Source organism: Anopheles coustani, chromosome 3 (assembly GCF_943734705.1).
Source record: "Anopheles coustani chromosome 3, idAnoCousDA_361_x.2, whole genome shotgun sequence".
Classification (NCBI taxonomy): domain Eukaryota; kingdom Metazoa; phylum Arthropoda; class Insecta; order Diptera; family Culicidae; genus Anopheles; species Anopheles coustani.
The window spans coordinates 34,226,675-34,253,471 of record NC_071288.1 but is presented as its reverse complement, the minus strand read 5'-3'; the positions used below and the strand labels follow the sequence as shown (position 1 = coordinate 34,253,471).

General features: G+C 46.8%; 2 protein-coding genes across 4 annotated transcripts in view; one reads left to right on the top strand and one right to left on the bottom strand.

Moving 5' to 3' along the window:
- LOC131259261 (complexin) overlaps positions 1–26,797 on the bottom strand; it is a 150,684-nt gene that overhangs the window by 102,967 nt on the left and 20,920 nt on the right. The gene's annotated exons all lie outside the window — the stretch shown is intronic.
- LOC131259823 (uncharacterized) lies at positions 24,183–26,585 on the top strand. The gene is made up of 5 exons (XM_058261420.1): positions 24,183–24,282; positions 24,405–24,550; positions 24,613–24,850; positions 24,909–25,582; positions 25,659–26,585. Exons 1-5 carry the CDS (start codon positions 24,183–24,185, stop codon positions 26,583–26,585), a joined length of 2,085 nt encoding a protein of 694 aa, XP_058117403.1.

Sequence of the window (26,797 nt, the reverse complement as noted above, 5' to 3'; positions counted from 1 at the left end):
CTTTTACTGGCTTCTAGCTTACTTATTAAATCAGACTTTTTTTTTCTCCTACCCTGAGCGTCACTGTGAGGGGGAACGAAGAATGTTTCCCCACCCACTGCTGATCCTCTTACATCACCATCGTGTATTTTGCCTTTTCCATTTTCCACACTCTTATTTCGATGCACGCGAGCACGAACCGAGGCAAGAATGCAAATAATCACGTACCGACGAATTTTCCCCCGTTGAAAACTCCACTACCAGCCCCCCTTTCGGTAAAGAAAAACCGACTCACTCGTGTGCCCAAACTGTCACCATTTATTGCCATGTGCAGTTTTCCGGATGGCTCCGGCAGGTGGGAGGATAGTTGCCATCGGCGGTAAAATGTCGAACCCCGAAGCGCGCTCAGAGCACTTTCTGCAAGTCGTTTTAAAAGGTTGCGCGAGAGTGGGAAGGGGGCGGGGGGGGGATGGGGGGGCAAAAGAACTTTTCCCGAACGGTTACAATGCCCTCGAGGTGTGAGAATGAAATATTATACCTCGCAAGCTTCGGTAAGTCTATGTCGGTGCTTGGGCAAAATTAAAAGCTGCTCAGAAAACAGACCGAAAAAAAGTTGCTATTTCTTTTTGAACAAGATTGGAATAGTTTTCCTCCATTTGGTCCCCAAATTTTCGCATTCTTTGTTGAACGATGGATGGTTGCTATTTTTTGTTTGGTAAGAGCTGATTTACGTAGGACAAACTTTTAAAAGCCAACGAGCGAAGGATGTAGGTCTTTTCTTTTTCTGCCACACAAATAATATTTAGAAACTTGTGAAGAAACTATAAAAGTCCATCCCAAATGACATCCACATTTGTTCAAACGCATTTAAATTGCAATTTACAGCAGCAACCAGGAAGCGGTCCTACGGCTGCTCGAGGGCAGATAGCAGCACGAGAACGTATAAATTATGCAACAATAATGACACTGCGGTTGTGGATACAACTACCGCAGCACGTCACCATTTCCACTGCCATACGTAAAACAAGGTACACTGCCCACCCTCCCTTCCGCCCCCCACCACCCCACGAATGGTGTACCCTAGCGAAAGTCACCGTCGAAAGCACTGCACTGCATTATGTTAATGGTAAGGATTATGGTCGGTGAAAGTTTAATTGTCTGTCGTTGCGAAACGACGCCGGTCGCGGACCGGAGGACGCGAGGCACGGCACAAGCTTTTACATGTACACGCCCTTTATCGGCCCACGTCGCCAGCGTCAACACAGCGCACGATCTCGTGTGCCTTAAAAGTGATTTTTTATATCCCAACTTTGCGCGCTGAAAAGCGAAATGACACATCGCCACCGAAAGTCTGCGTTTTGTCGGTGGAGTGGCGAACGGAAAACCCCGACCTAAGAAGCGTTGGCAAAAGTCGAGTCGGGATCGAGGGTGGCTGGGTGTGGTGGCTCTCTAATTACGACTCCTTGCGACTTAACGATTATTGGAGAAACGACAATTTGCGCCGGTGTCATGTAACGCCCCTTCGCGCATTCCAAACGCGAACGCCGTTCGGAAAATCCCCGACCCGACGGGAAGGACGTCGGAATTCGGCACTGAGTGGGTGTGCATGTGTTTGTGCCCGGGTGTGAAGTAGAAGTAATGTGATAAAAACGATGATTTCCGGCACCAATTCTTTTTCGACCTCCTCCTTCATGCTCCCCGTGGGTGACATTTAATTAAGATTACAGAGCGTTGCAGGGCGAGGAAGAGTCTGCACACACATACAGAAGAAAAAAAGCTATGGCGCAATATTTAAGCTCGAAAAATGTTGTCTCTCGGTAGTCTAAACGACTGTCGGTGACTTTTGACACTTCATGCCGTGATAAATCGGGTTCCTCGGGATGTTTCCCCGTAACGGTAGACGGGGGGATAATTAGGTTGCCCCCAGAGGGCAGCTGGTACGGAAAAGTAGATCGGTTCGGAAAAGTTTAACGAAAAATGCCTTTTCAAGGGAATTAAATTTTTTTATCCGCACGAAAATGTTTTAAAACATAAAACGTGAAATAAATAATCTTTTTTACAATTTTGTGTTGTGAACATATTGAATGCTTTAGAGATAATTTTCCTCCTGGTTGAAAAGTCTGTTGAGCGAAACATGCAAAACAGGAGCTCAAAATGAACGCTAGCACTTTAAAATTCTGCTTAATTGCCAATTTTAAGCCCCGCAAGAAGCTTTGGCAAACAATCTCCTACAGCAAACAGTGGCCACAACTGGAAAATCACAAGCTTCTCCCATTAATAAACAAATATTTAATGACAACGATGAAACGCTCCCTGTCCAGAAAAGCAAAAGCGCCTTATTTCCCTCCCTCTAACCGTGGCCCGCCAAACATTTGCGTTACGGTATCGATCGCAATGCTCGCGGTGTGTGTATGTGTGCACATTTCCCGTTTTATCAATACTCTTCGTCGATGCCGATGGAACAAAATTGTTTGATTCAAATTCCAGTTTGTTCGTGAGTGAAACGATTCGGTCATTCGGTTGGAAGGAAAAACGCAACCAAACGAATGATGCACGCCCCCTTGGATTGATTGATGTCACCAGCGTCAATCGTTGTCGTCCCATTCGCAAGCGCTTTGGAAAATGATGAACTCACTGTTGGCAAAAACCATCGCTTCACGGCAAACATCAGAAGCATTCACTTCACACTCGCAAGTTCATTCGAAACTGGTACCCGCGGTTCCCTACGTAATTACCAACCCACACCCTTTTGGGGGAGGAGGGGGAAAAATCATCGGACCGTCGTGAATGGGAAAAACGCCACTGGCTCGAACAAGCACCCCAACTGAACAGGGAAAACTTTTCCCAGTAAATCAGCCACAAACACTACCTCGGTTCCCGGTTTCCCGGGAAGGTTTTTTCGTTCTGTTGAATCCGATAAAATTCGGTACTCGAACGTTTTTCGCGTTTCGTTGCATTTAAACGTTTCCACTACGGACACGTTCCGCCCCCCGGGATGCCCCTCCCCAAACGTTGGGTGGCCTCAATTGAATTACTTTCGTTTATTTATCGCGGCCCTCGTGGCGTGGCACCCGAATTGGCCTCGTCTCATGCCGGAGATGTACACCAAAGGACGAACAGTTTTTCCTTCAGACAAGAGTACACCAGCGAAAACCGGGGAGCTTTTCAGTAGCCACACCACAGAGCAAGCGATCGAGTGAAACTCTATGGCACGGATAACTTTTCCTCCCACCGACGCCACCCCGAAGGGCTCATTTACTGAGACAGACCGAAACACCGCCAACTACCACAACCAATCCATTGCCGATGAGAATGACGCGAAAACTTCCAGTGCGATTGCATACGAAATAAGTTTGTTTGACCGAAATGGAGGACCGTTTCGCCTGCTTTTGGTTGCTACAATTTTTCATAATCCCCATTCGCTCGTCGTCTTTTCCTTTCCCCCTCTCCCTTTCTGCTTCAAGCGGACTCCTTGAAGTTTGTTCTGTTTTTTATTTTCTTTCTCAATTCCCATTACTTTCCGTTACTGTCAGGGAGGAAAAGCCTTCACTCGGGAGGATGTGGTATTTCCTTTTTTTTGTCAGCAAAAACCGCTCAACCGTTGGAGGTTCGGGAAACGGTTTCACTCGCGCGTCGGAGGAATGATTTTTTGGCGAATGTATTTTAATCAAAATATGTAGATTTTATTCGCAAAAACCCACCCCAACCCCCACCCCCTAAGAAGATCGTTCGCAAAACCGAGCCACGGTGTTGTTTGTTTATTTGTTTTCATTTCCTTTTCGTTATACCACATACATCTTTCTCGCAGGAAAAACTAAATAAAATGGAAGACAAGAACGCCACCCTCGGTTCGGTTGCAATTCGCAACGGTTGTTCTACAGCTAGAAGCCAAACTTAATTCGTTGCGCGACCGGGTGAAAAGTTCACCCGAACCACACGCTCTGCCCACATAGTTGAAATGGGGGAAAGAATCGAGACAGCCACTTTTATCAGCAATTTATATCATTCCGCGACGTACTAGAGAACCGAAACAACCCGACGTGAAGCGGGAAAAAAATCCTCGAATAGAAAATAAACATGTAAAACGAGCCACTGTAACGGTTTAGCTTGTGACCTAACCTCACCGAAAACGGGTCGTGGATTAATCCAAATTCATAAGCCGATGGAAGTTGTTTTCGCCTGCGTTCGATCAATTTCCATGGCTAAACTTTTCCAACTACATTCGATAGAGTTCAAAGGGCTTTCGATGGGGGGACGCAGACCACGGGAAAAACCCGCACCGCTAATCTTGATTGTAGCGACGCACCACACCGAAATAACCAACCCAGCAAAACAACATGTTGTTGTTTTGATTCGCGTCGAAAATCTCCATCGAAAAATCAGTACGAATCGATAAATTGACCGAGGCTGCCGAGGTTGCTGCTGACCATCGGATAGGTCAATCGGTTTCGCTTCGGAAGGCGCCGGTTTTGTCCAAGCAGACAAAAGCAAACGAAAAAACAACCCGAGCATGGTTTTTACTTGCAGCATAATAAATCGTGTCATCGTGTCACCATCATTTTTGCGCCGCCCGGGCGTCAAAAGTCTAGACAAGATGGCGCGAGCGTTACGCATTGCGCGGTTGTGTTTCAGATTTGCCCCATTTTCCCATCGTCCATGAAACAGAACCGTCCCCCTGGCGTTCCACGAGGGGAAAAACCGTACGAATCAAACGCAAAGAGAGTGAGTGCGGTTGATGTTTTACTTCCATAAGTATTTGGTTCACTCTCGGCTTTATCTACAGTTATTTATGTCTACTGACCTAGATAGCGAGTTTGGTATCTGACTGCTTTTATCCATTTGTTTATCTTTTTAACCTGCTTTCGTTCTTCCGATTTGGCTATCTAGTTGATGCTTGTGTGATAGAATATCTTATGCTAAGGCTTAATAATTTTTTAAATTCACGACCAAGGGAAATATTTTTCTCTTCAACAAAACTCATTACTGTTTGTTCAACTATTATCAAAACGATACTTTTGAAACGAAACATCAAAGAAAACATTATGTCAAAGGTGACAAATGTCTTTCAGAACGAATAAATAAAAAAGAACTATCCAAAACCAAACCATTCGTGCGATCAACCAACAATTTTTGGAAAATTTATTAGATTTGATGAATTTATTACTTTTTTACAGAAATGGCAAAGATCTTTTTTTTTTGATAATTTTTAATATGTAATTTGTATTGGAAAGCAAATAAAAGAAATTCCGATATCATAACTATACTGGTCGTTTATTTACTGTTATGATCCATAGGGAAAAATATTTCCCATGAAATTATAAAAAAACCTACACAGACTACTAGGTTTTTCTGGTGACATTCACTTATTTTACATCCCAAATAGCCAAAATATTGTGTTGTATTGCCAGTTTAGGCTTGAATAGCTTATGGTCCTGAAAGGATTAATCAATCATGGAGGACTGAAACCAAAATGTGGTTAAATGCAAATGTTTTTCTTTTCTCTATTTCCGATTGTTTTCTCTACCTAAAGCACCCTAAAACACGGGGTAAACATAAAAAATGAGCCATTGCCACTAATTATTTATCAATAATCCATGTACGCATAGAAAAAATCAAATCCGAATATTGAAAATCCAAATGAGCTGCTCAATGAACCGTACTTTTACGAATTACAAAACCTACTTATTAGGCTAATTATCAGCAATCGCTCAGAATACATTAACACCGTGTCCTTTCCGCCCCAGGTGAGTCGATTCAAAATATTCTGCCACAAAGCATCCGGCCAGCGAGTAACAATTAAACCTCCACCTCCTGCTACCCTCTTTTTCCTGTCCTTTCCTCAACCCGGCCCTAAAACAGCTCATCGACGACGTCAACCGTTCCGGGCGATGTGGAGACGATTAGAATCTTTATCATTCCACTTGCGACCGCACGAACTTCTGTTAATTATGGACTTTTGCATTAGTTACGATAAGAAGCGAGTAGCCGGCGAGCCGGACCTGACGTTGATGCATGATCATTAGGCACCGTGGCACCGGAAGTGGCCGTGTCGGGCAGGCCGAAGGACTTCCACCCGGTCGACCGATGACGGGGAATGGGAAGGAGAAAAGAGTGAAAACGGGAAATAGAAGCCACGCTAAAAGCTCGGACGTACCTGTACCTGGAATAAATGCTCGCGCAAAAGGTGAACGAAAAGGAACACAAGGGGCGTCCGCACAAGAGGGCACAAATAATCAAGTATAATAAATTATTCTTCCAAAAACGGACCAAACACACGTACGTCACAGAACCGGGACGCGCGCGCACAGAACCCCGCGCATCCCGCCCAATTCCACACGTTTGAGTGAGTTTCACTTCCGGTTTTCAGGTGGCAAGGCTTACGAAATCGCTCCTTGAGACACACTCCTCTCGAGACGATGGCGTTTGACGTGCGTCAAACTGACACTAATTGTCGTCCCTGCACATATTCGCACGCCACAAACGGGAATGTCACACCCTCCCCTCCTCTTCCTCACTCGTCGTCCAGAGGTGAAGTGTAAAAAAGCGAGAAGCAAAACAAAAAACGCTGAAGGATGTCGCCGACCGTTTGATGCTTAAATGGTACCAATCGGAGGCAACATTCCCACCCCTGCCAAAATCGTCCAAAAGTAGCTCAGCGCCCACCAACGAGACAGGTCGTCGTCGTGGCCGTCGCTACCGTCATCACCGTCAGCATGGTCGATCTTGAAGAGATAATCAAACACTCTGACGCGTTCGAAGCAAGGGCGGGGACGGGGGGGTCGGTGATGGGATGCACCGTGCTCGCTGAGGTGTGATAAATCACCTGAGGCGGATCTCGGCCTGTCGGCATGAATGGTCGCCCTAATGAAACATCGTTTGCGTCAATCGAACAACGGAGTGAAGAAGAGAGGGCAACGAGACCTCAAACAGATTCACCAGAAACAAACTTAACCTTCGGGCGGGGCTAGGAAGCTCCTAGAAGGAGGAGTACCGAAGCACCAAGAAACAAGTGCAGACGAGCTCGCACTAATCATCCACACAGCGAGGCCACTTCGATCCGGGAGACGAGCTTCTTACGCACGCGATCGCCCAAGTGACGCACCACCAGAAGGCAAACGGTGCACAGCGAAACGGTAAGTTAATTTGCTGTAACAAATTGCAATTTGTCCCCGGCTGGTGCGGAGTTGGCCCACATGTTGCAAATGCTATCTTCGCTCCGATGCAGTGGCCGATTAAAAGGCCCAACATGGAAACCTCGTCTGACGGGCGTTGATGGCCTCGATGGAGCGCACACGGAGAAGCGCCCTCGGGAGAGGTGAGAAGTGGGCAAGCGAAACCGCGAACCAGATTGATACCCCGGCGGTTCGTTGGGCAATCGAAAAATTGCATCTATCCTTGCACCAGCCGGTTCGGGTCGGCCGAACCGGGCTGACTTTCAAACAAAGCAATTATCTTTTCATTTTCAAGTCTTTAATCAAATTATGTCGTTCGATGCTCGGCAGCTGCGCGCCTTTGATAGGAACCGGTAGCGGTAGTGCGCGTACGTCCATTAACGTTCATCGTCCATTTTCCATACCGATCTTTCCGTTTTATCGGAGTTTTCATCCACCGGAAGCGAGCGAGCGTTGCACAGTGGTACAACTGCTGATGACTAAATGGTCAAAACTATTTTTTGCGAGAATTGGATTGGATTTAGGATCAGTAGATGTTTGCTTTGCTTTTATTTTACACGGCACGAAACTGTCTAAAGCAAGGTTTACTTTCCTAGGTTGCTTAAACTCACCTCAAACTCATTAGACTGTAATCAAATTTAATAAAGAGTTAATAGTTTAAAAAAAGTTTAGTTAAACATCAAGCAAATGATTCAACAAAGATTGATTTGTATGAGAGATTCAAAAGTTGTAGAGCAACCCCCCAAAATCCGGGATGTTGAGTTGCGCTAATGATGCACTTGGCGTTGTCATGGAATTGGCGTTTACAACTCCTGGTTTGGGGTTTAGATAGTATTTTTATTATAATTACTATTTATTTTTATTTTGTCTGCACGTAAGGACCTAACAAAACTTAAAATTAGATTCCAAAAACATGGACTTAAGAACTAAACACTAACTCAGGCTATAAACAAAGGACAATCCTAAAAGTCCTGCTTGAACATGTAAATATTTTATTTAAATAAAATTAAAGAACTTCAACAAAATAATTCTGTGGATATTGACCAGGTACTTTTCAACTGTTCGATTGAACCAGAGTCCAACAGATAGATGACTTGGTGCTGATGGGTGTTCCATAGTTTTCACCCAGTTCTACATGTTCGATACATTGATATAATGGCCATCGGATGTGCTACGGACGACTATGGAAACTGGCGTTTCGTCATTTTGTTTTTGCTCGGATAATGAACTATATGACCAGCACGAGGTAAGCACTGGGGGTTATCGCACACGAGTGTCTTTGTTCCGAACACCGGCCATTGTTGCCGTGGCCTTTAATTCCGATGGGGAATACGACCGACCCCTTGAGGGTTTGGAGTGCCCGCGGACCAACACTGAGGACCTCTTTCGACCCGATTTAATTGATTCTCGACCAACGGGTACAGTGTAAAGCCGGAGGCCGGTGCAGATATCCTGGCGAAGGATTAAAGAAGTCATTGAGTAAGTAGTTTCCTAGGTCCACCTTTTTCAATCGTTCTCTCCCTCTTATTTCGTCCAGATTCGTTACATTTTTGAACCCGTATTGAGGCAATCAAGGCCACTCGGAAACACTCATTAGTCCTCCGAATTTATTCGTGATTTTCATCCACCATGTGTTCCATTTTTAACCAACACTCTTTACGGCAATCCTCCCGAATTGATGATTTTTTTTGGATTCCATGCCAGTTTCAGGTTGATTTTGATCGCCAGATTGTGATGTATCACCGCAAAATATGCCCAACCGCTATTATTGATAACCGCTCTCTGCCATGATTGATTCCAATATTAATCAGACCCAAACCACCGGAACTGGGAAATTGGATGTGCCTCAAAAATGTTTGCATCAGGTAATGATGGGCATCTGTGGTTATGTCGATGCAATAAAATATGTCAGTGATGTTTGCTTACGGTATGCGAAGAGAAATGGGCCAAAGGGTTCAAGTGCTTTTCATTTTTATAAAAATGAAAAAAAAAATAAAACAAGGAAAAATATTACACAATTATTGTTTAAAGTAAAATTGATTGAAATACGAGGAGCAAATTTTTTGACTAATTCAAAAAAATTTGACTTTAAAAAATCATGAATATTTATATATAAGATTTACCCTTTGATTTCCGCTACTATCCGTAAACCAATCGTCCGGAATCGATGCAATTTGGGTTTAACCCACCAGCGCAAGCCACGCTGGGAAATGCAACTCAATTTCAATAAATAAAATTAGTTCTCCCAGCTCCCGATAAGGCTTCGCTGGGCTAACGGGCATCTTCCACCATTCGCGGACTTTTTTCCGTGTTTTGCATTTTCATATTGATTAGTTCATCATTCGGTTCGATTGCGACCCTCCCCGTGGGCTGGGGGCACCCAAGCCTTATCGGGCGTTCCACTTTCCATTTTCCAATCATTTCCAATCGGAGGGCAGAAAATAGAACCATCCTCTTTCGAGACGATTTTTTTCCCCCCATTCCCCTTTTGAGTTCGATGGAAATTGCTTTCCATCGGTGCCGTCGCCTTTGCAGGGCAGTCCTCGGGCGTGGTATTAAACTTGCCGCTAGTTTGTAATGGAAGGTTTGCAAAATCTCCGCTGGAAAATCTTTCGATCTTTTGGACTTTTTTTTCATCAACCATTTTTTCCCCGATGCTGGCGGATCGCAACAAATGACATCGGTGTCGTACGATTTCATTATGTTCCATTCCATCCCGCCGGCACAATGGGCTCGCAAAGGAAAGCACTGGAGGAAAATGTCTTCTCATGCTTTTTTAAGCGATATTTTCTGTTTCTCTCTAAACACTTTTTCCTGATGAAATCAGCGACAAAAAAAAAGAGGAAACCAGGAAAATGTTCGCGAAAAAATCAAATGCCTAGAAGCGAATCCGCGCCAAGCGGGACGTCCGATTGCCAAACAGCGGAAAACTCCCCGTGGCACGACCACGTTCGTTGCATTTCCACTCGGACCTCGGTGCCCTGTTCCTTCGTTCCCGGTGCATTATTTATCGGGCCGCGTGTTCTCGGCCTCGGGCGGAATGCAATAGGAGGGTTTTCCCACGAAGAATGGTTCCACCCGAAAACCCGGTTTCCATTCAGGGCGGGTAGATTATTTTCATGGAATTAAATTTACATGCCTGAATGGGCCCAACGTTCCATAGAAACATGCCGGCCGAGTGTGCCAAGGCGGAGGGCGGGAAATTGTTTTCCTTATCCCGACTCGGCCTGTTTTGCTTCATCTACGTTTTTCTTTTACCCTGTACTGGCAAACGATGTCTTTTCAGCGAATTTTTCCTCAAGAAGTCAGGTTTACAAAGCAAAGGCGAAAAAAGACAAGAAAAATCGAACCAACTCCGACGAAGCTCGTTCATAAAAATCCTTCCATTTCACCCCCTCCGTGCACCGCAAATGGCTTTCGGATGTTTCGACGAGCTTATTATGGTACCGTGACTTTTCTTTCCAGCGACGATTCACATCCCATTTGGCCTCGGGACATTTTTGGAAATTTGTAGTTTCGTTTTGCTTCGCCAATTCAACGTTGGAAAAATAGGTTAAAACCATTTACTTCCACTATGCTGCTCGTTGGTGAATGGAGAAACCAAATCCATGCTTCCAGCATGAAAAGAAAAAAGGACAGAACGGTGCCTGTTTTACCAGTACCAACTCATTGAGAAAGCACTCAGAACATGGTTGGGGAAAAAATGGGACAAGCCTTTCGAATGACAGTGAAATGAATGGGGAAACCATTTTACAGTTTCGCTGTAATCTGCTCAGAATCATGAGAAGAAAAGTTCGACACATTCCGGAAATTCTCGAGGCCATTGGAAATGGTTCCGTTTCGATCTGGTGCAGATTCACGGGGAAAAAAGCTTTCTTCTAAGCTTTTAATAGCTCTCCAATGTTTGCCGTTTTCTCGGTTTTTTTTTGCCAATCTTTCGAACAATGAGTTAACTGTGTTGAGTACCGTCCAGAGTACTTTGGTTTTTTATTTTTTCAACCCCATCCAAACGATGGTACATGAATTTGAAAGGGATTTCGCTTCCCTCGCTCCCTGGTATGAATAAACCCGACGGTCAAGAGTGACATCAGAGATTCAGCACCCGTCGATTGCCCGACCCGGTACTTGTGACAAAACGAACGCTGAGGAATGCTAATTGCTTCGCGTGTATACAGATGGTTCGCCTTCGCCTCTAGCAGCGATCGCCCCGGATTAGCAACGACGACCAGCAAGTCTAGCTAGAATTCATTGGCACCTCCATGGAAAACGTTCCACGCTCTGCTTCGCTACCGAACGAGTCACAATCTCCGAGACTCCATCGTTATGCAACCTCGCTAAAAGTTGAAGTGTGTGTACAGAGTAGCACTCAGCATCCATCAAGCGTCCGCAAGACATCAATCGTGCCCTTTCCGATGGTCCGGGCCCTTGCTACCAAGGACGGAGTTCGATTTAATTAAACAGAAACCGGGTCACGGATCACGTCACGTCGTTCGGCCGAACGCCCGACGCTTCTGTCGACAACTTCCGTTCTTTGCTGCCACATGTGCCGACATATTGACTGCTACAGGAACCGAGGAAACGGGAAAAAAGTGACATTCATTTCCATCATTCCAGAACGGCTTGGCTTTCTTCCCAGCTCCTGGTGGCACAGCTGTCGAGAGCACTGAGATTTTGGGATACGAAAGCATATCGGGACGTCGGGAACGATGTAGGCCAGCACTAGCCATAAGCTTGATACCGGAAGTCATCTTGTGGGCTAGAAAAAACAAACGCACACACACTTTTTGACACGATCTTCGAAATGGAGCAGGAATGCAATCAAAACTTTTTCAATTTTGCACATCTCTCGCATGTGTCGGCAAAAGGGAAGGAGAATCTTGGGTCAGTTTCAATCTCCAAATTCGTTCCAAAAACTCGTACCATTGGAAAGGCTTTCGTCAAAGGGAACGTTGCGAAAACGTAACGAACAAATGGCAATCGGTTCGACTTTTCACCTTTCGAACAGAATGCATATAATACCAGAGTGAAAGAGTAGTCTCTAAACCTTTTTGAGATAAATTCCAGCCTAACAATGACGTACCTGGTATTATGATAGTATAGCTGGAGATATACCACCCTTTGAGTGCATTTCAAATTTAATTTCGTTGGACATGAATATCATACTTAATCAAATACTTTTGAAATCCAAATACTTTAGCAAACCCCAAGGTCTCAATCAAAGAAACCAACGTAGGGGGTTTCCGCGCTTCCGAACCAGGATGTTATCAGCCGATTGGATCACAATGAAGCCCATCGCAAAAAGGATAAAATAATAATCCAACCTGATGGCTAAACAAGGGCCTAATATCCCTGACATGGCTTTGCTCACTCGATCAACGGAGAGCATCAAACACGATCGATTTCCCGAGAGTGGCAATCAATCAAAACCTGCTCGAAATACCTATCGCCAAGCACGGTGGCTCTCTGGCGAACGATCGATGCCGAAAGTATTTTTGGGACGCGGCAAAGAACGGCACGAAACAGATCGATGTGGTCTCGAGCCCACCACTCGAAAACCGATCAATCAAACATGATTCGGCAGAAAATGAAGCACGACAGAGTAGTATTAAGGAGAAAAAAAAATCGCTACATTCTTTCGGCAGCAAGATGATGGCAATTGTCTGAAAACTCGTTCACTTGAGCTGACTTGTGAGGTCCTTGAAACATATTTCGAGTTATTTTTTTTGCTATCTGCTTCCAAACAGTTATACTTTCAATGTTTATGTTGGCCGGTCGATTGTGTTTACACAAACGAAATTCGGAGCAATGAATGTTAATGAGTGTACAAGGAAAGAACGTATATTTGCGTTGAAGGGTTTTTGTTCCTATTTTGTTTACGTGCCATTGATCTTGAGGTCAAGAACGATCGATCGATTCCTCGAAGGCAGGAAATTATGATCTTAAAATGGTCCTTATTTTGTACTCTCGAGGTTTATGACGCGGTTTCATCGGTGGACGTGAAAAACATGTACTATTAGAAAATAGTACTCTTTTTCCTCCTCCTTCTTCTTCGTTTCATTAGCCGCGTTTACGGTGCAACGGTTTTTCCAAACGTACGTATATGCGCTCCATTTTATGTTCTCCACTGAAAAAGGGATTTTCCCCAAACCGTTCATGTCGGTTCCATTTTATTTTTCACCGTTTCCCGTGCGACCACCGCAAAAAAAAAACCGGAGGCCTGTTTTCCCTTGACGAACCGTGTGTTTTGTAGGGGAAGAAAAAATCCACCCAAATGTATCATACGGCCCAACGTGCTGGCCGGGGAAAAACTCGTTACGCTGATGAGTTTGCGTGTAATATGCTTAACACTCCAGTGACGGCGCTTACAGCCGATGTGCTTTCCTTTTTTCCGTCCGGTTGGGACCGCGAACCTATCTGAATCCCTTTCGGCTTTCCGGCGTGTTTTATGCTCCCGAGACGGACGTATGTGCCAGTGGGTGATGCTTCGAGCGGCGTGGCGAAAAAAAACCATGCCTTCAAAATCGATCTTTCTACTTTCTACTTCACCGACGGGGGAAAAAAGGCACGAATAAAAACCCATCTGCGTGTAAGTACGATAGCCGGGCACCACCACGGAACAGACAACCGGCGGGACTTGGACTGCTGGGAAAATGTGCTGACTGATTTGCCTGCTGATGCCGACGTCGACGACGACGACAATGTCACCACGGACGCATCGGCAGTAAACGGAATCAACGGACCACCACCGCCGTTCCCGGTGGGAGATAAAATAAGATTTGAATAAATGATTACCAGAGCCCGCGTGGCACGGGACGGTTCGGTGGTTACAAATAGACGAAAGCGAACCATAAACAGGGCCACAACAAAAAGGTACATGGGTGAAAATTTCTGCATCATCGCGATACAGCAAATGAAAACCCGGGAGTGCATCCCTTTTCGGGTTCCTCCGGCTGATGAAGCACATGAACCATGGGAAACACATCCAGCTACCCTCGCTTGGCTCGCTCGATTCGACATTAAAAAAGAAAAACGAAACGAGAAAAACCTTCACACTCCACACTCAAGCTGAAAACCGGGGGAAGAAAATCCCATTACCCACCAGAAACGCCACAAAACACACGCCCATAAGGCACACGTCTGCACACAAACACACGAGAAGGGCATAAACCTTTCGCCGGAAAAACACCCATTCGTTTTCCAGATGGAATGGCGAGAAAAGCGTAGCACGCGGGGCCGGTCCAGTCCAGGCCTCGAGTGGGTTGCAAAAGGGAAGCTTTCCCCGAGCGCCTTTTCAGCGCAACGCGGATACACATTGCATTCGATCGACGCGTAAAGCAGAAGGTACACTCTGCTAGTGTATGTGCCCCCCCCCCCCCCACCCCTTTTTCGCTCGCGTTCTCATGTGGAAAAAGGATAAATGTTGAAGCTTCTTATACACCGCCATCCGGTGGGACGGTCGGTGAGGTGGGTTTTCTTACGGATTGTGGCTTTCAAAGGACCCCCTTCTGCTCATAAATAATAGCAAACGTTTACGGTCACTGGCTGCAAATGAGTGCTTGTTTGCAAACCGCCACCGGATTGCGATCGGCCCGGTGAACTCTCTCCCGCTCCAAGGTACGACTGTAATTGCAAACTGCGCTGGGGGAAGCGAAATGGGAGGCTTCAGTTTTATGCTCATGTACGTCATTTATACATGCAGCTGAAGCAGTAATTCGTTTTTATTTTTTTCCCCCACAAATGCGTTTATTTTTATCTGCAAACCACTAACCACGTCTCGTGCCCATGATGATGTTGTTTGTGCCCCGCATTAGACTCTAATGAAACTCCAGGTTAAAAACATTCCCGCACACAAACACCGGTCCCCTCCCCGGAGTCGTCGGCCCGACCCCCGGCCGGGCTTCGACAAATAATTACAAATCAGCCCCACCCGCTCGGGATATAATGGCAAACGAAAACAATAATCATCAAACTGATCCGATGGTCGGTAGCCCGGAGAAAAAGGGGTTTTTCCGAAGCCATGTTTGCCAGCCACGACGATCCCACTCGTATGTCTCGCCCACCGCACACAAACACCTTTGTTGACGGCCCGCCGAGGATGGGAGGAAAAGAAAAGGTGGGGTTAAGCGGGTGAGGGTGGGAAAATGCGCCACACTTCACAGGTGAACCGATCGATCCGCTCGGAAAGCGCCCGGACTTTGGAGTGGGCTTTGTTGTTGTGGACGCTGAAGGGAAAGGCCTTCGAACTCGGACAAAGCTGTGGGATGTTGTCTTCTGCCTCCTCATTTACACCAACCGGTTGTGCACCCCTCCCCGGCCACCGTCCCCTGGCGGTGCTTCAAAAGGATTTTCCCAGGCCCGGGCGACAAAGGCCCGCCCGCCCGCACGTAGGAAAGGTGCTGTTCTTCCGGTCCAGTTAGTCCATCGGAAGTACTTCAGCCGTGCAAAACGGGGTAAGAAAATTGGATACTCGTTAATGGGTTCTCGGTGCTTTGTCGGTGTCCGCTTAAGAGGAAGCTCAAGAACCTTTCGAACCATTCGCTCCCACACACACACACTCAAGCACGTAGAAACACCCCATGGTGCTTACGTAACTATGATCCTGACGATGGTGGTCCACTTCCTCCCACACTGGCCTTTGTTACGTGTCGCAATGCCGGTGTATGTGTGTGTGTGTGTGTGTGTGTGTGTGTACGAAAAGCTTTGGATCAGGCGACCGGCTGCCCTTCACGGGACACTTCGTGAACCGTGGTCCGGATTGGAAGCTGCCAAACTGTTTTCATAAGATTCATTCCGGATTTTGTACGATTTCGCAAAACATACAAAGACCCTTTTCTGGCGCCGCGATCCTCCGCGAAGGAGTTCATTTCCGTTCGTGTGAGGTCAAGTGGCACGTCGGTAGCAACCCCAGATTATTTACATGCAGCAAATTCGGGGCTATTCAATCACAAAACGGGGATTGTCTTCAAGGGCGTCTTATTCAAAGTAGTATGCCTTTTAGAGTCCAATAATATTTTAACGCCAGTAGAGATGAAGAAATGCTTAAATTATTTTTATTTCTGCTTATATCAATTTAGAGACGACCAAAACTAGTAAAGCTTTTCAATTTAGAACTGGAATTAATTGGAAACAATTAATTTAAATAACAAACAATTATAAAATAATTTAGTTCATATCGAATGAAGCTTGTTAAAACTTTTGCTAGTAGTTTTGCCCAAAAAGAAAATGAAGAAGGTGTGCAAATTAATACATCAACAAATAACAAACACAACGAATTTATTCAGATACACAAACAAGTAGCTCAAACCTACACCAGCATCGAATCTAGGTTGGGCGCCACTGGTCTGCGAAAACATCCAAGACACTCCAAACTAATCATACCTCTTATGCTAAGTAATTTATTTACAAAACTGCTCTCAAACTGTGGCGCCCCAAAACGGGCTTCCCTTTGCCCTTGGCGTGGATCGCGTTCACGCCGCACTACACACCTGTCAATACACCGTAATGGAGGGAGGTACAAAACAACACGTGGTAAGGTAACGCGTTCGGTTCCGCAGCTTCCCGCGGAATCGCTCTTTCATGGGAGAGTGTTTAAACCATTTTCGGTAGGGAAAACTTTGAACTTATGATCATGCATGAAAGCGGACGTGCGTGTGGGTGAGTGTGTGTGTGTGTCAACCTCCGTTGATGATTAGCAAATAGACAAACTTACTGCGATAAACTCTAGTTCGGGATTTCTACCCTTTCGGGTGCCCTTTTCCATTTTCTGCTTCGGCTGCGGTGCTTGACCCAGAATATGTATTATGACACCAGGTATATTTCAACAAACAGCTCTCATCGTGTGGTGAAATATCTGTTTACTTACAGTAGCATGCGTGATGCTGACCGCTGCCGGTCGTCTAATTTCTAATGCTAGCTTACCTAATCAATTCGCACTTGCTCCGGGATGGCAAGCAGAAACTGAAAACATATTTTTGTGATTCAAAGTGTGATTTACATGGCAGATAATGTTGTGCGTGCGTCACGCATTTTTTTCCACCCAAAAGATCCCCTGTGCTGGGTGCCAAGTATTTATTCTTACGGTAAGCCTACGTGCCATGATGATCAGCAAGAATTTATTAAATATGCCAATTGAAACTCAATCAAAGATAAATCAACACACGACATCGCGCGTATGATCAAACTCAAAGCAACCGTGACGCAAGTATTGGAAAATGTGGACCCTGTTAGAATTTCGGTATTTCGCCTGGCAAAAAGCAGCTTCAATCGAAACCTCAACTATCGCATCGCGCAATATTGGGTTACCCGTCCTAATTGAGTTGGAGTCCACGATCGTACGGAGTCTCGTCTTTCGGGATGCGGTGCACATCTTGCAAACAAACCCACCACTCTCGAGGCCACTGTGTGGGAAGGGTGAAAAAATGTGCCAACGAAGGAAAATGTCGCTGCCATCGAAGGATACATCCCGCGGTGGGACGGAGGGAAATGCAAACATTATTTCAGATGCAGCGTCCTTACGTCCGTACCGGTAGAAGTGTATTTTCAAGGAATCGAAAGCAGAAATGCTCCCAAAGGAAACCAACGAACGAAAAGCGCATAAACAACTAACGGCGGAAGCGCACCGACTCAGATGCTTGGGGGAGAAAATTTCGGTTTCCCAAATGGGATCCAATGCGGAAGCATTTTCTCCCCAAGTTGCACGTGCACTTCGTGAAGATGCCATCAGCTTGCAAAAAGTGAGGCGAAAAAAAAAATTATCGAAACTGAAAAATAAACAAAGCACCAGCGAGTGAGGTAAAGTTATTTCGACAACTTTTTTTCAACGAGGAATTTTCCCTGACCTACTCTGCTTCAAAATGAAAATAACTTCAAGCTTGTTGAACAGTTTATTTCCGTTAAGTTTACCTTTCTTCGAGCACCAAACCACCGACCAGCGCGAGTCGAATAAATCACAACCATAAATAATTTTAATAAATTCATCTCGACGAACGCTCGAGAACGAGCGTGCCATAACACGAACACATCACGCCCAAAGTGTGTGGATTATCGGCCCAGATTAGGATCAAGTAGCTTCCACGAACGAGCCGCGCTCGAGAAACCGCCCATCAATCTGCTTTAACGGAAGGGTTTACGTCTTCGTATGTCTTCGTTAACTTTTCGACACGAAAATGCGTCCAAGACGCGAGCGGGCGCGCACGCGTTGCATTTTCATGCTAGACCGAAGCACTCTGCGGGCGCCTTCAAGGTGGTTAGTTCCCACACGGTTCGCGCGAAAACGGTTAGCTGGGAAAATGGATGAATTATACCGAGATGATCATGCGCCCCGGCGTGAGCGACTTCATCGTAGATCGTAGTTTAGATTTTCAGTCTAGTTTAGTTCTCCGGTGACGACACGAGGTGTCATTTATCGTGTCCAATAAATTTTCCTAGGGCGCCAAGGTCTTCACCCGAAAAAGGTCCGCAACGAAAACTGTCACTCAAAGCCAAACGGAGTGTGATTAATAAAGAATTTAATGCATCATTGTGTAGTTTAGCGTACCATGTTGAAGTGGAACTCAGTAGAGCAGTAGGTAACCTTGTGCCTTATTTATTACTCTGGTTATTTGCTTTGGAAACTACCAAGTTAAGCCCAGCAACATACTGTCCAAACACCAGCGCATGAGATTTTAGCCGCTAGCGTTAATTCCTTTAAGGCGAAGCCATGTTCCAATCAATTTTCTTCCCTTCATTTAAGTGCCCTATTTACGCAAGCGTGCTCACCACCGGAAAACAGCCCTAGCCTAATTCAATTTGTCCATACTCATTGTTGCTATGTCTGCCGCTGTCTTCCCATTTGATGCTTCCCGGTCGCTTGTGTGGCGCGAGCATTAGCCACAATCCATTAGCTTGTAGTTTGATTCGGTTGTACGATCGATTAGAAGCCGTTTCCGATGGCCTCCGTAACGATTTCGGATCGAGCATCGCGTTATGCGCCGTCTGTTGGTTCGATTAAGAGAGAAGTCTTTTTTTTCTTTTCTTTAAACAATATTTTCAATCTTTTTTTATGTGTATCGCGATCATCACAAGTGGTATATTCTGGGCATGTTTTTTCTTATTGAGTTTTGTTTGCTCCACACGCAACAGAAAGATAATAGATCGTAGGGCAAACAATTATCGATAGAATTGCGCTGGTGTACGCCAAGGACTTCGAGCGAACCCGGAAAGGCCAATCATGGCGCGGTGAAGGACAGCATGTTACAAATAATCGATTTCCTATTTCCAGGTCCAGTTCTCATCTGATTGTAAATAATCTAAATAGATGCAATATATTTGTTCCTGGCGAATCTCAAACTCGTCGAATTTACTTAAAGTAATACAAGATTATAATAAAAGATATCTTTAAAAAAATATTAAATCCCATTTGTATCATTTAAAGTAAATTTTTATCATTTCTATTCACTCTCGTGTCTGACGATTTCCGACATGTGACCACACATCTAAATAGGTAATCAATAGGTTACAGTAGCTCCCCACGGAGAAAGGTCAAGTCCCACTCGAGGATGGCGTGCCGTTTATGATAATAATAATAATAATAAATAATGAGCAACACTTTACGAAATAGTTTACATTCACAGCAATCCACAGCAACTCTTCGGGAGCATTCCAGCCACGCCCCATATGATGATTTCGTGCCATATGATGCGGTTTGCTGTTTGAGGTCTCGGTTCCGGCACTTTGACAGTCTATCACTAGACTTTGTCACCCCACATCCACGAGTCGCTTCACCCCTGCTCAAACTTTTTCCGTCTGTAGTCTCGCCTCTCATCTCAATGATTGTATTTTTTCTTCTTACGTCTCTTGCTCATCATCCGTCATTGCCATCCAGATTTTTGGAGAGCCGTCTGCAGATTGTTTTCGAAGCTACCAACCCTTCCTGCTCCCAAACCCACCCCTGCACTTCTGGGGTGGAGATTTGAAATTTGGATCCACCACCACCCGGCACGGCGTAATAGGCTCTCATATTTCATTTCGCTTCCAAGTGGAGGACCCACTTGTCTCAAGTGCAGCGGCACACGACGCGTAACGTTCCGGGCGTTCCGGCGAGATGAAGCGGGGCACGCGTAAGCCAACAATGGGCGACCAAAAACCGCTTGGCCGTCGTACGGAGGACGCACGTGACGATGAGGCGCCGAAATCCCATGAACCAAAGGTAGATGCGGTGGAAAAAGGAAAACCCTACTTGATAGACACAATCGTGACGATCTTCTCGACGATCTCGCTCAAATTTAACCAAATCAAAAACACGCTTCAAATGCACCATCAAATGGGTTGGGTATTTCTGTGTCACTTCTGTGTCATTGACGTCACCTATCGTCCACCGGCGTTCCTCCCTCGAGTAAATTATGAAGAAACTTCGTGACAAATTGGCGGAGACAATGTTGTTTTTTCAACAACTCTCACAGTAACAAAGAGACGAAGTAATTGCTCAGGTTCTTCTTCACATGTGAATAAGTTATGTAGGTTTTATTCCGCACACATACACACACCAACAATCCCACCCATGCTTCCCGACAAGGCCAGAAAGGAATGATGGCAAGCCGGGGGTTCATTGTAACACGACCGGTTATTGGAAATTATTCCAATCATTTTTCGCCATGACTGGCATAAACTGGAAACCACAAAAACGCACACACGCACAGAAAGGGTTACCAACCAAAATGCACGCAAATAAATGACGAATTAAATCAATCCATTAGAAACTGATCGAGACGTCCCCGCCCGTGTCGCCTCCAACCCCTCACCGGCTCGATGTAGCGAGCCTAATCCACTTTTATTCCAGCGCATCTAACGTAATGAAATCGATAAGCGCCGATAGGAACGTTTGGACGCGAAAGCTCGAACGTTTTTAATTTTTCCCGTTTCGGGAAGGGGCGTTGACTGATCGCTCTAGGCCAGCATTGATGCGCGTTACACGGGCAGGCCTTCGGCTGTCATCACGCGGGGCGCCTGAAGGCAACTTTATTACCAACTCTATTGATTACCATCGCGGCAAATAGGGCCACTGTCCGTAACTAAACACGGTGAGGTCCAACGGTGGATCGTAGCGTAAGAGGTCAGACACTCAAATTCAAATACACACACACACACACGTCTCGAGACCTAATTGCAGCACAATTTCCTTAACCAACAGCAGCCATCGAAAATCGATAATAGACCGCAGTTTCCTCGCGAGTGATCATTAAATCTGTGGCCGAACTACGGCCCAAACGGAAGCAAAGGTTGCTTCCGCGAAGCGCACAAGAGCCCCGAAAGATAATCAAACACGGGCTGGAGTAGCAAACAAAGACTGCGTACTTTTGGCAAACAATTACGAGCTGCGATTGATCGAAGATGGGCCGCAGAAGGTTCGCGTTCGCGGGAAGAAAAAGTGCATTGATGTTGGTGGGAGCTAGACACAATGAGAAGAAATCATCACATGCTTCATTACATCACAGCACGATCGTTCACCTTGGGGGAGGAGAAGACGAGACGCCGGTGAAAAAAAAGCACATGTCCGCAAATTGGACGCCATTCTTTACGGGCGGGTTCATGACTGGACCATCAACTATCCACCTCGCATCCTATTGCACATCCTATCACTGTTCCGTTCTGCCAGCTATCATGAGAAATCTTTCTTCATGCGTCAGAACACTGGATTAGAAATTAAACACCGGATGGATCACAGACACGAGAAGCTCACACCCCAAGCAAGGAAGGAAGGAAAAAAGCCAACGGACGCGAACGCGAAATGTACGATCGGCACGAACCTACGATCTTCGCGGTTCAATCGGTCGCAACACCATCTCATCGGCTTCGTCTCGCGCTTCGACGTCATTGTCGAAAATGAGCGGGAAAAAAAAACCCGGCAAGCAAAACGAAAGACTTCAACGGGCCGTCGTAAGCGACGAACTCGGTCTCGCGGGTTCGCGATGCGTTGGTTGGTGGTGCGCTGCGGGTGGAGCGAGGGGGTGGGTTTCGCTGCTCGAAAAACTAATTTTGCGTACCGTTCTACCGCCGACCGGTGCAGTCGACTGTGATCGCTGATCGGGTGAACATCTACATAGGTCGGGTCGAATCAACCGAAACCGTCGGGATTTCGGGAGTGAAGCAGTCGTTGGAAGAAAAAACCCCACCCGGAAATTCGTGTAATCGTGTGGGATTGACGTGTCGGATCAACTGGATTTTCCAACGACACCGTGTGATAAACAAGCGGAGAAAGAGAAAATTAGCTCGCGTGCAAGGTGTGAAAATATATGCTTTACTGATCAGTTTGTTGCCACCTCGAGGAACGTTTGTGCGAGTGCGAACAGAACGATAAACCCAGCGTCGCGAAGTTGTGTGCAAACAGGCTACATTAACGTACAAATGCGAAAAACCCATAATGTTTGGCGCGGGTGAACAAGGCACCGGAGCATCGGGGCCAATTCGCACGGAAACTAATTAAAGCCGATCGAGCTTGGCATCAACCCGACCTCTGTCAAAGTGCATCGGCCAATGTTTGCCATTCGCGCCGGGGCCAACACCGGCCACAATTAGGCGCGAAATTTGTTTGTCAAATATAATTCACCGGAAATTTTTGCACGGCCGGTAGCTATACGCCGTCACCCGCCCTCTACTTCTCGGGTAACCTTCACGGATGCCGGCGATCCTAGACCCGTCCGGTATAAAAGGTTCATTTAGTCCGGCTTAGCACGTTTACTAGGAGAGATTTGTTGAAGCCCCGAAGGTACCGGTTGGTTATTTCGTGTTTCGTGAAGTGCATTTGAGTTGATTGAATGCCCTGGGACCCAAAAAGTCAGTTAGATCCTGTTGCCTCTAACAATACGGCAACGCGCGTCATACGTTAATAAATAAATAAAAATAAAATTTTCGTTGATTGCACTTTGCGGCTGATGCACCTTGCACTTAACTTTCAGTGCACAACCTAATGGTAGTGGTTTTCGAGAGTGAAAATAGAGAGTGCCATTCCAGCTTGAATTTTTACTTCGTATTTACTTCGATCAATCCATGGAGAGCCCTTTCGCATACGTGGCCATCTTTTTTCGATTGCTAAAGTGCGATTACACACCCATTACACACTCATTTCCGCGAAAGTGTAGTCCGTCCGTAGTGGTTCCGGCTCGGTGAGGTGAAAATTTTAATGGGCACTGTTTTTCCTCCTATCTTATCGCCGCGATTTTGCAAACAAGCGCCGACCCGAACGAGCGCGCGCAATTTGCGTCATACTTATCGTATGTGTACTGATCCGCTTTTTTTCTGCTTCTTCATCTTCGTTCCCTTCTTTTCTTTCCACCCAGTTCCGCAAACCCCTGGCCTTCCGACAGCTTCCCCGAGCCCGAAGTGAAGTGTTTAACCATGGCCAATATCGCGAACCGCATCCGGCAGTGAAACTAACGATCGACAGACGGTTTTTTTTTGGCCGCTGTGGAATTCTATTGTGTGTGTATGGTTGCTAGAAATAGTGAATTTTGAACGCGCCCCGAATAAAAAAAAACCTAACCGGCACACAGGGCCCCGTCGCCGGTGACAACATAAGGTGAAGTGTGGTGTTTGTGGTTTTTGTCTGAACGGGATTGTTCAAGATAAATCTACAGAAAAATAAGTGAACCCATGACGGGCGGTGTGTGGAAGAAATCCTGATTACCAGTGAACAATAAATCAAACATAAAGGAAGACATCACCAAAAAAAACCGCAACTCCTAAATCTTCCACGCAGAGATAAAACCACGCTACACGGGACGGACGTGTTCGAAGTTCCGCATTTACTTCACCACAGGCGGCCCTTCTGTTTTGGGGTCCAAAATTATTACCCATATCCGGAGCGGACCGTAAAAACATGCCATCCCGTGAAATTACCTCGCAATAAGTGCTAAAGTTATCTGCGCAAACATTCAAAAAAGCCGGCGCAAGAGCTGCTCCAGTGTGTGTGTTTGGGTGTTCCATTATTCATCATCCGTCCGGCCGCCCCGGGGAGAGTGAAAATTTAACCCCCGTGTCGTTTTTCCCGTCCATAAAATGTCTCATCGAGCCATCATTTTCCTAGCGGCGCTCCACGGAACGCTGCTTCTCGCCGGAACGCCCGTCGAGGGGCACCCGTTTGCGGACGCATTTCAAAGTAAGTTATGTTCCGATGATGGGCACTGTTTTCGGGTGCGCCGATTAAGTGGTGTGTCTAGAGCGCCAAACTTAACGCCTTTCCTCTGGTTGCATTCTGTTTTCGTTTTTTCTCCCGCGCAGTGGAAGAGTATTTGAAATTTCCACCACTGTTTGTGTACGACGACTTTGAGGACTGCCGGCGGTGGTATCGGGATGACTATGTGTACTGCATCGCAAAGGCACCGCTCGCACCGGATGACACGTCCACACTGTGGAGGAATTTGAGCGTAAGTGAGACGGTGTGGTCGGAGAATAACTCTAGCCGATCTGATTGGGGTTGTTTGTGCAGTATTTTTCTAGCGACTATCACCACTATGACCATACGGTGCTGGAGCGAGGAGTTTGCCTACAGAAGTGCCATGATGCACTTATTCAGAACGGCACGGAAGGGACGGAGCGGCTCACGAGAGAGGAACTGATGCACCGGTGTATCAGTGCCGAGGTTTCCTCGCAGTACGATCTGACCGTTTCGCCTAACCTACGAATCCACTATTGCTACTCTAAAAGCACGGAAAGTGTGGCCTACGGTAAGGACACAGCGCGCCAGTTTTGCAAGAAAAAGATGACATTTTCCTTCATTCACAGACTGGCTCGATGTGGCATTTATTGTGCTGGCCGCTATCATAATCGCAATCATCATCGCCTCCACCGTGTACGATCTACACCACCAGGCACAGCAGAACTTCCCGGAGAGCTACTTCTCCCGGAGCTCTAAGCTGGCACACCAGCGCCTACTGACGGCGTTTTCCATTCCGCGGAACATCCGCCGGCTGAAGGAGCCGATCCACACGCAAACTCGAGCCGATCTCGCCTGCTTCGAGGCGTTTCGATTCGTGCAGACGTTCCGCGTCATCTTTCTGCATGTGACGATCGCACACCTAAAGATTCCCCAGCGCAACCCCGAGTATCTGGAGCAGCTACAGCACATGGCCTCGCTGCAGACGTTCATCGCCGAGTTCCAGAACTACGTGCAGACGTTCTTCACCATCGGCGGTATGCTGATGGCGATCAACTTTCTCGATCATGTGCGCAAGAACCCAACGTTCCGGTTGTCGTACTTTGGTGATCGGCTGCTGAATCGACTCTGCCGGCTGGTGCCGACGTACGCGTTCATGATCCTGCTGGAGGCGTCCGTCTTGCGCCATCTGGTCGATGGGCCATTTGGAAAGCAGTTCATCGGCGAGTCGGCTCAAAACTGCCAGCGCTGGTGGTGGGCTAACCTGCTGTTTGTCAACAACTATATCGCGTGGAGTGAACCGGTAACTCATCGATTTCCGAAAGGAGTCCTCAATGATTACGTCAGGTTCACGTTATGTTTGCTATTTTCTCCCACAGTGCTTCATTCCGTCGTGGTATCTAGCGACGGATCTGCAATTGTTCGCGTTCGCACTCGCGATCATGATGGTCTTCTGGAAGTGGCCCACGACGCGCAAGTACATCTTTGGCGCCCTCTTCCTCTACAGTGCGGTAATACCGGCCATTGAGCATCTCCTTGCAACGAACGCCACCCCTGTCATGACGGTCGACATGAAGGACGTGGAAAAGTATATGCGTGGCCAACACTTCCAGGACCTGCTGTACTTCCCGTTCCACCAGAACACCGGTATCTACTTCTGTGGCGTTCTGGCTGGCATCGTCTATCACCACTTCCGGGACCAGCGCAAACAGCTGTTCCAGCAGACCGCCTTCCGACAGCTAGCCCAAGTGTCCGGACTGCTGTACGTGTGCAGTATGGCCAGCGTCTCTTGGGTGGTGTCCAACCTGACCTGGTTGCCCGCCATAGTACTTGCTTTGTACGCCAGCGCCTTCAAAATTAGCTGGGGCTTGTTCAACACCGTCATCCTGCTTGCTCTGGCGCTCCTCCATCAGAACCATTGGCTCAAGGCGTCACTCAGCCATCCGATCTTCCGCGTACTGGGAAAGCTTGGCTACAGCGTCTACCTGATTCACTTCACCGTGATCATGCAGGTGTACGGGCGCGAGCGGGCACCCATCTTCAGCAACGAAAAGATCGTCACCGGCTACACCATCGAGGTGCTGTTCTTCAGCTACATATTCGGGGCGCTGCTGTGCGTCCTGGTCGAGCTTCCCACCGGTGCCCTGCTGAAGGAACTGCTCGAACCAAGGGCCGATACCCGGCAACCCTCCATCAACCAGGTACACTCGGCACCGGAACCCATCGGAACTCCTTCTGTTAAGGCGGGAACTCCGGCGACCGGAACGGAACCATCGTCAACCGCCTCCGGCGAGACGGCCCACTAACCTTCGCGCCAGCGATCGAACTGTGATATAAAAAAGGACATCTCTCCCTCCTCCACAATTTGAGACTGACCGACATTTCCGCACGAGGTGCAGGATCACCTCAAACACCTCTCTGTACAAAACGACAACTAGTGCACGGGCGGGCACAAGTCCTATGAAAGTGTTTCCCTTTCTTTTTAACCATTAACCGGCCGAAGAGGGTCGGTTCGTTA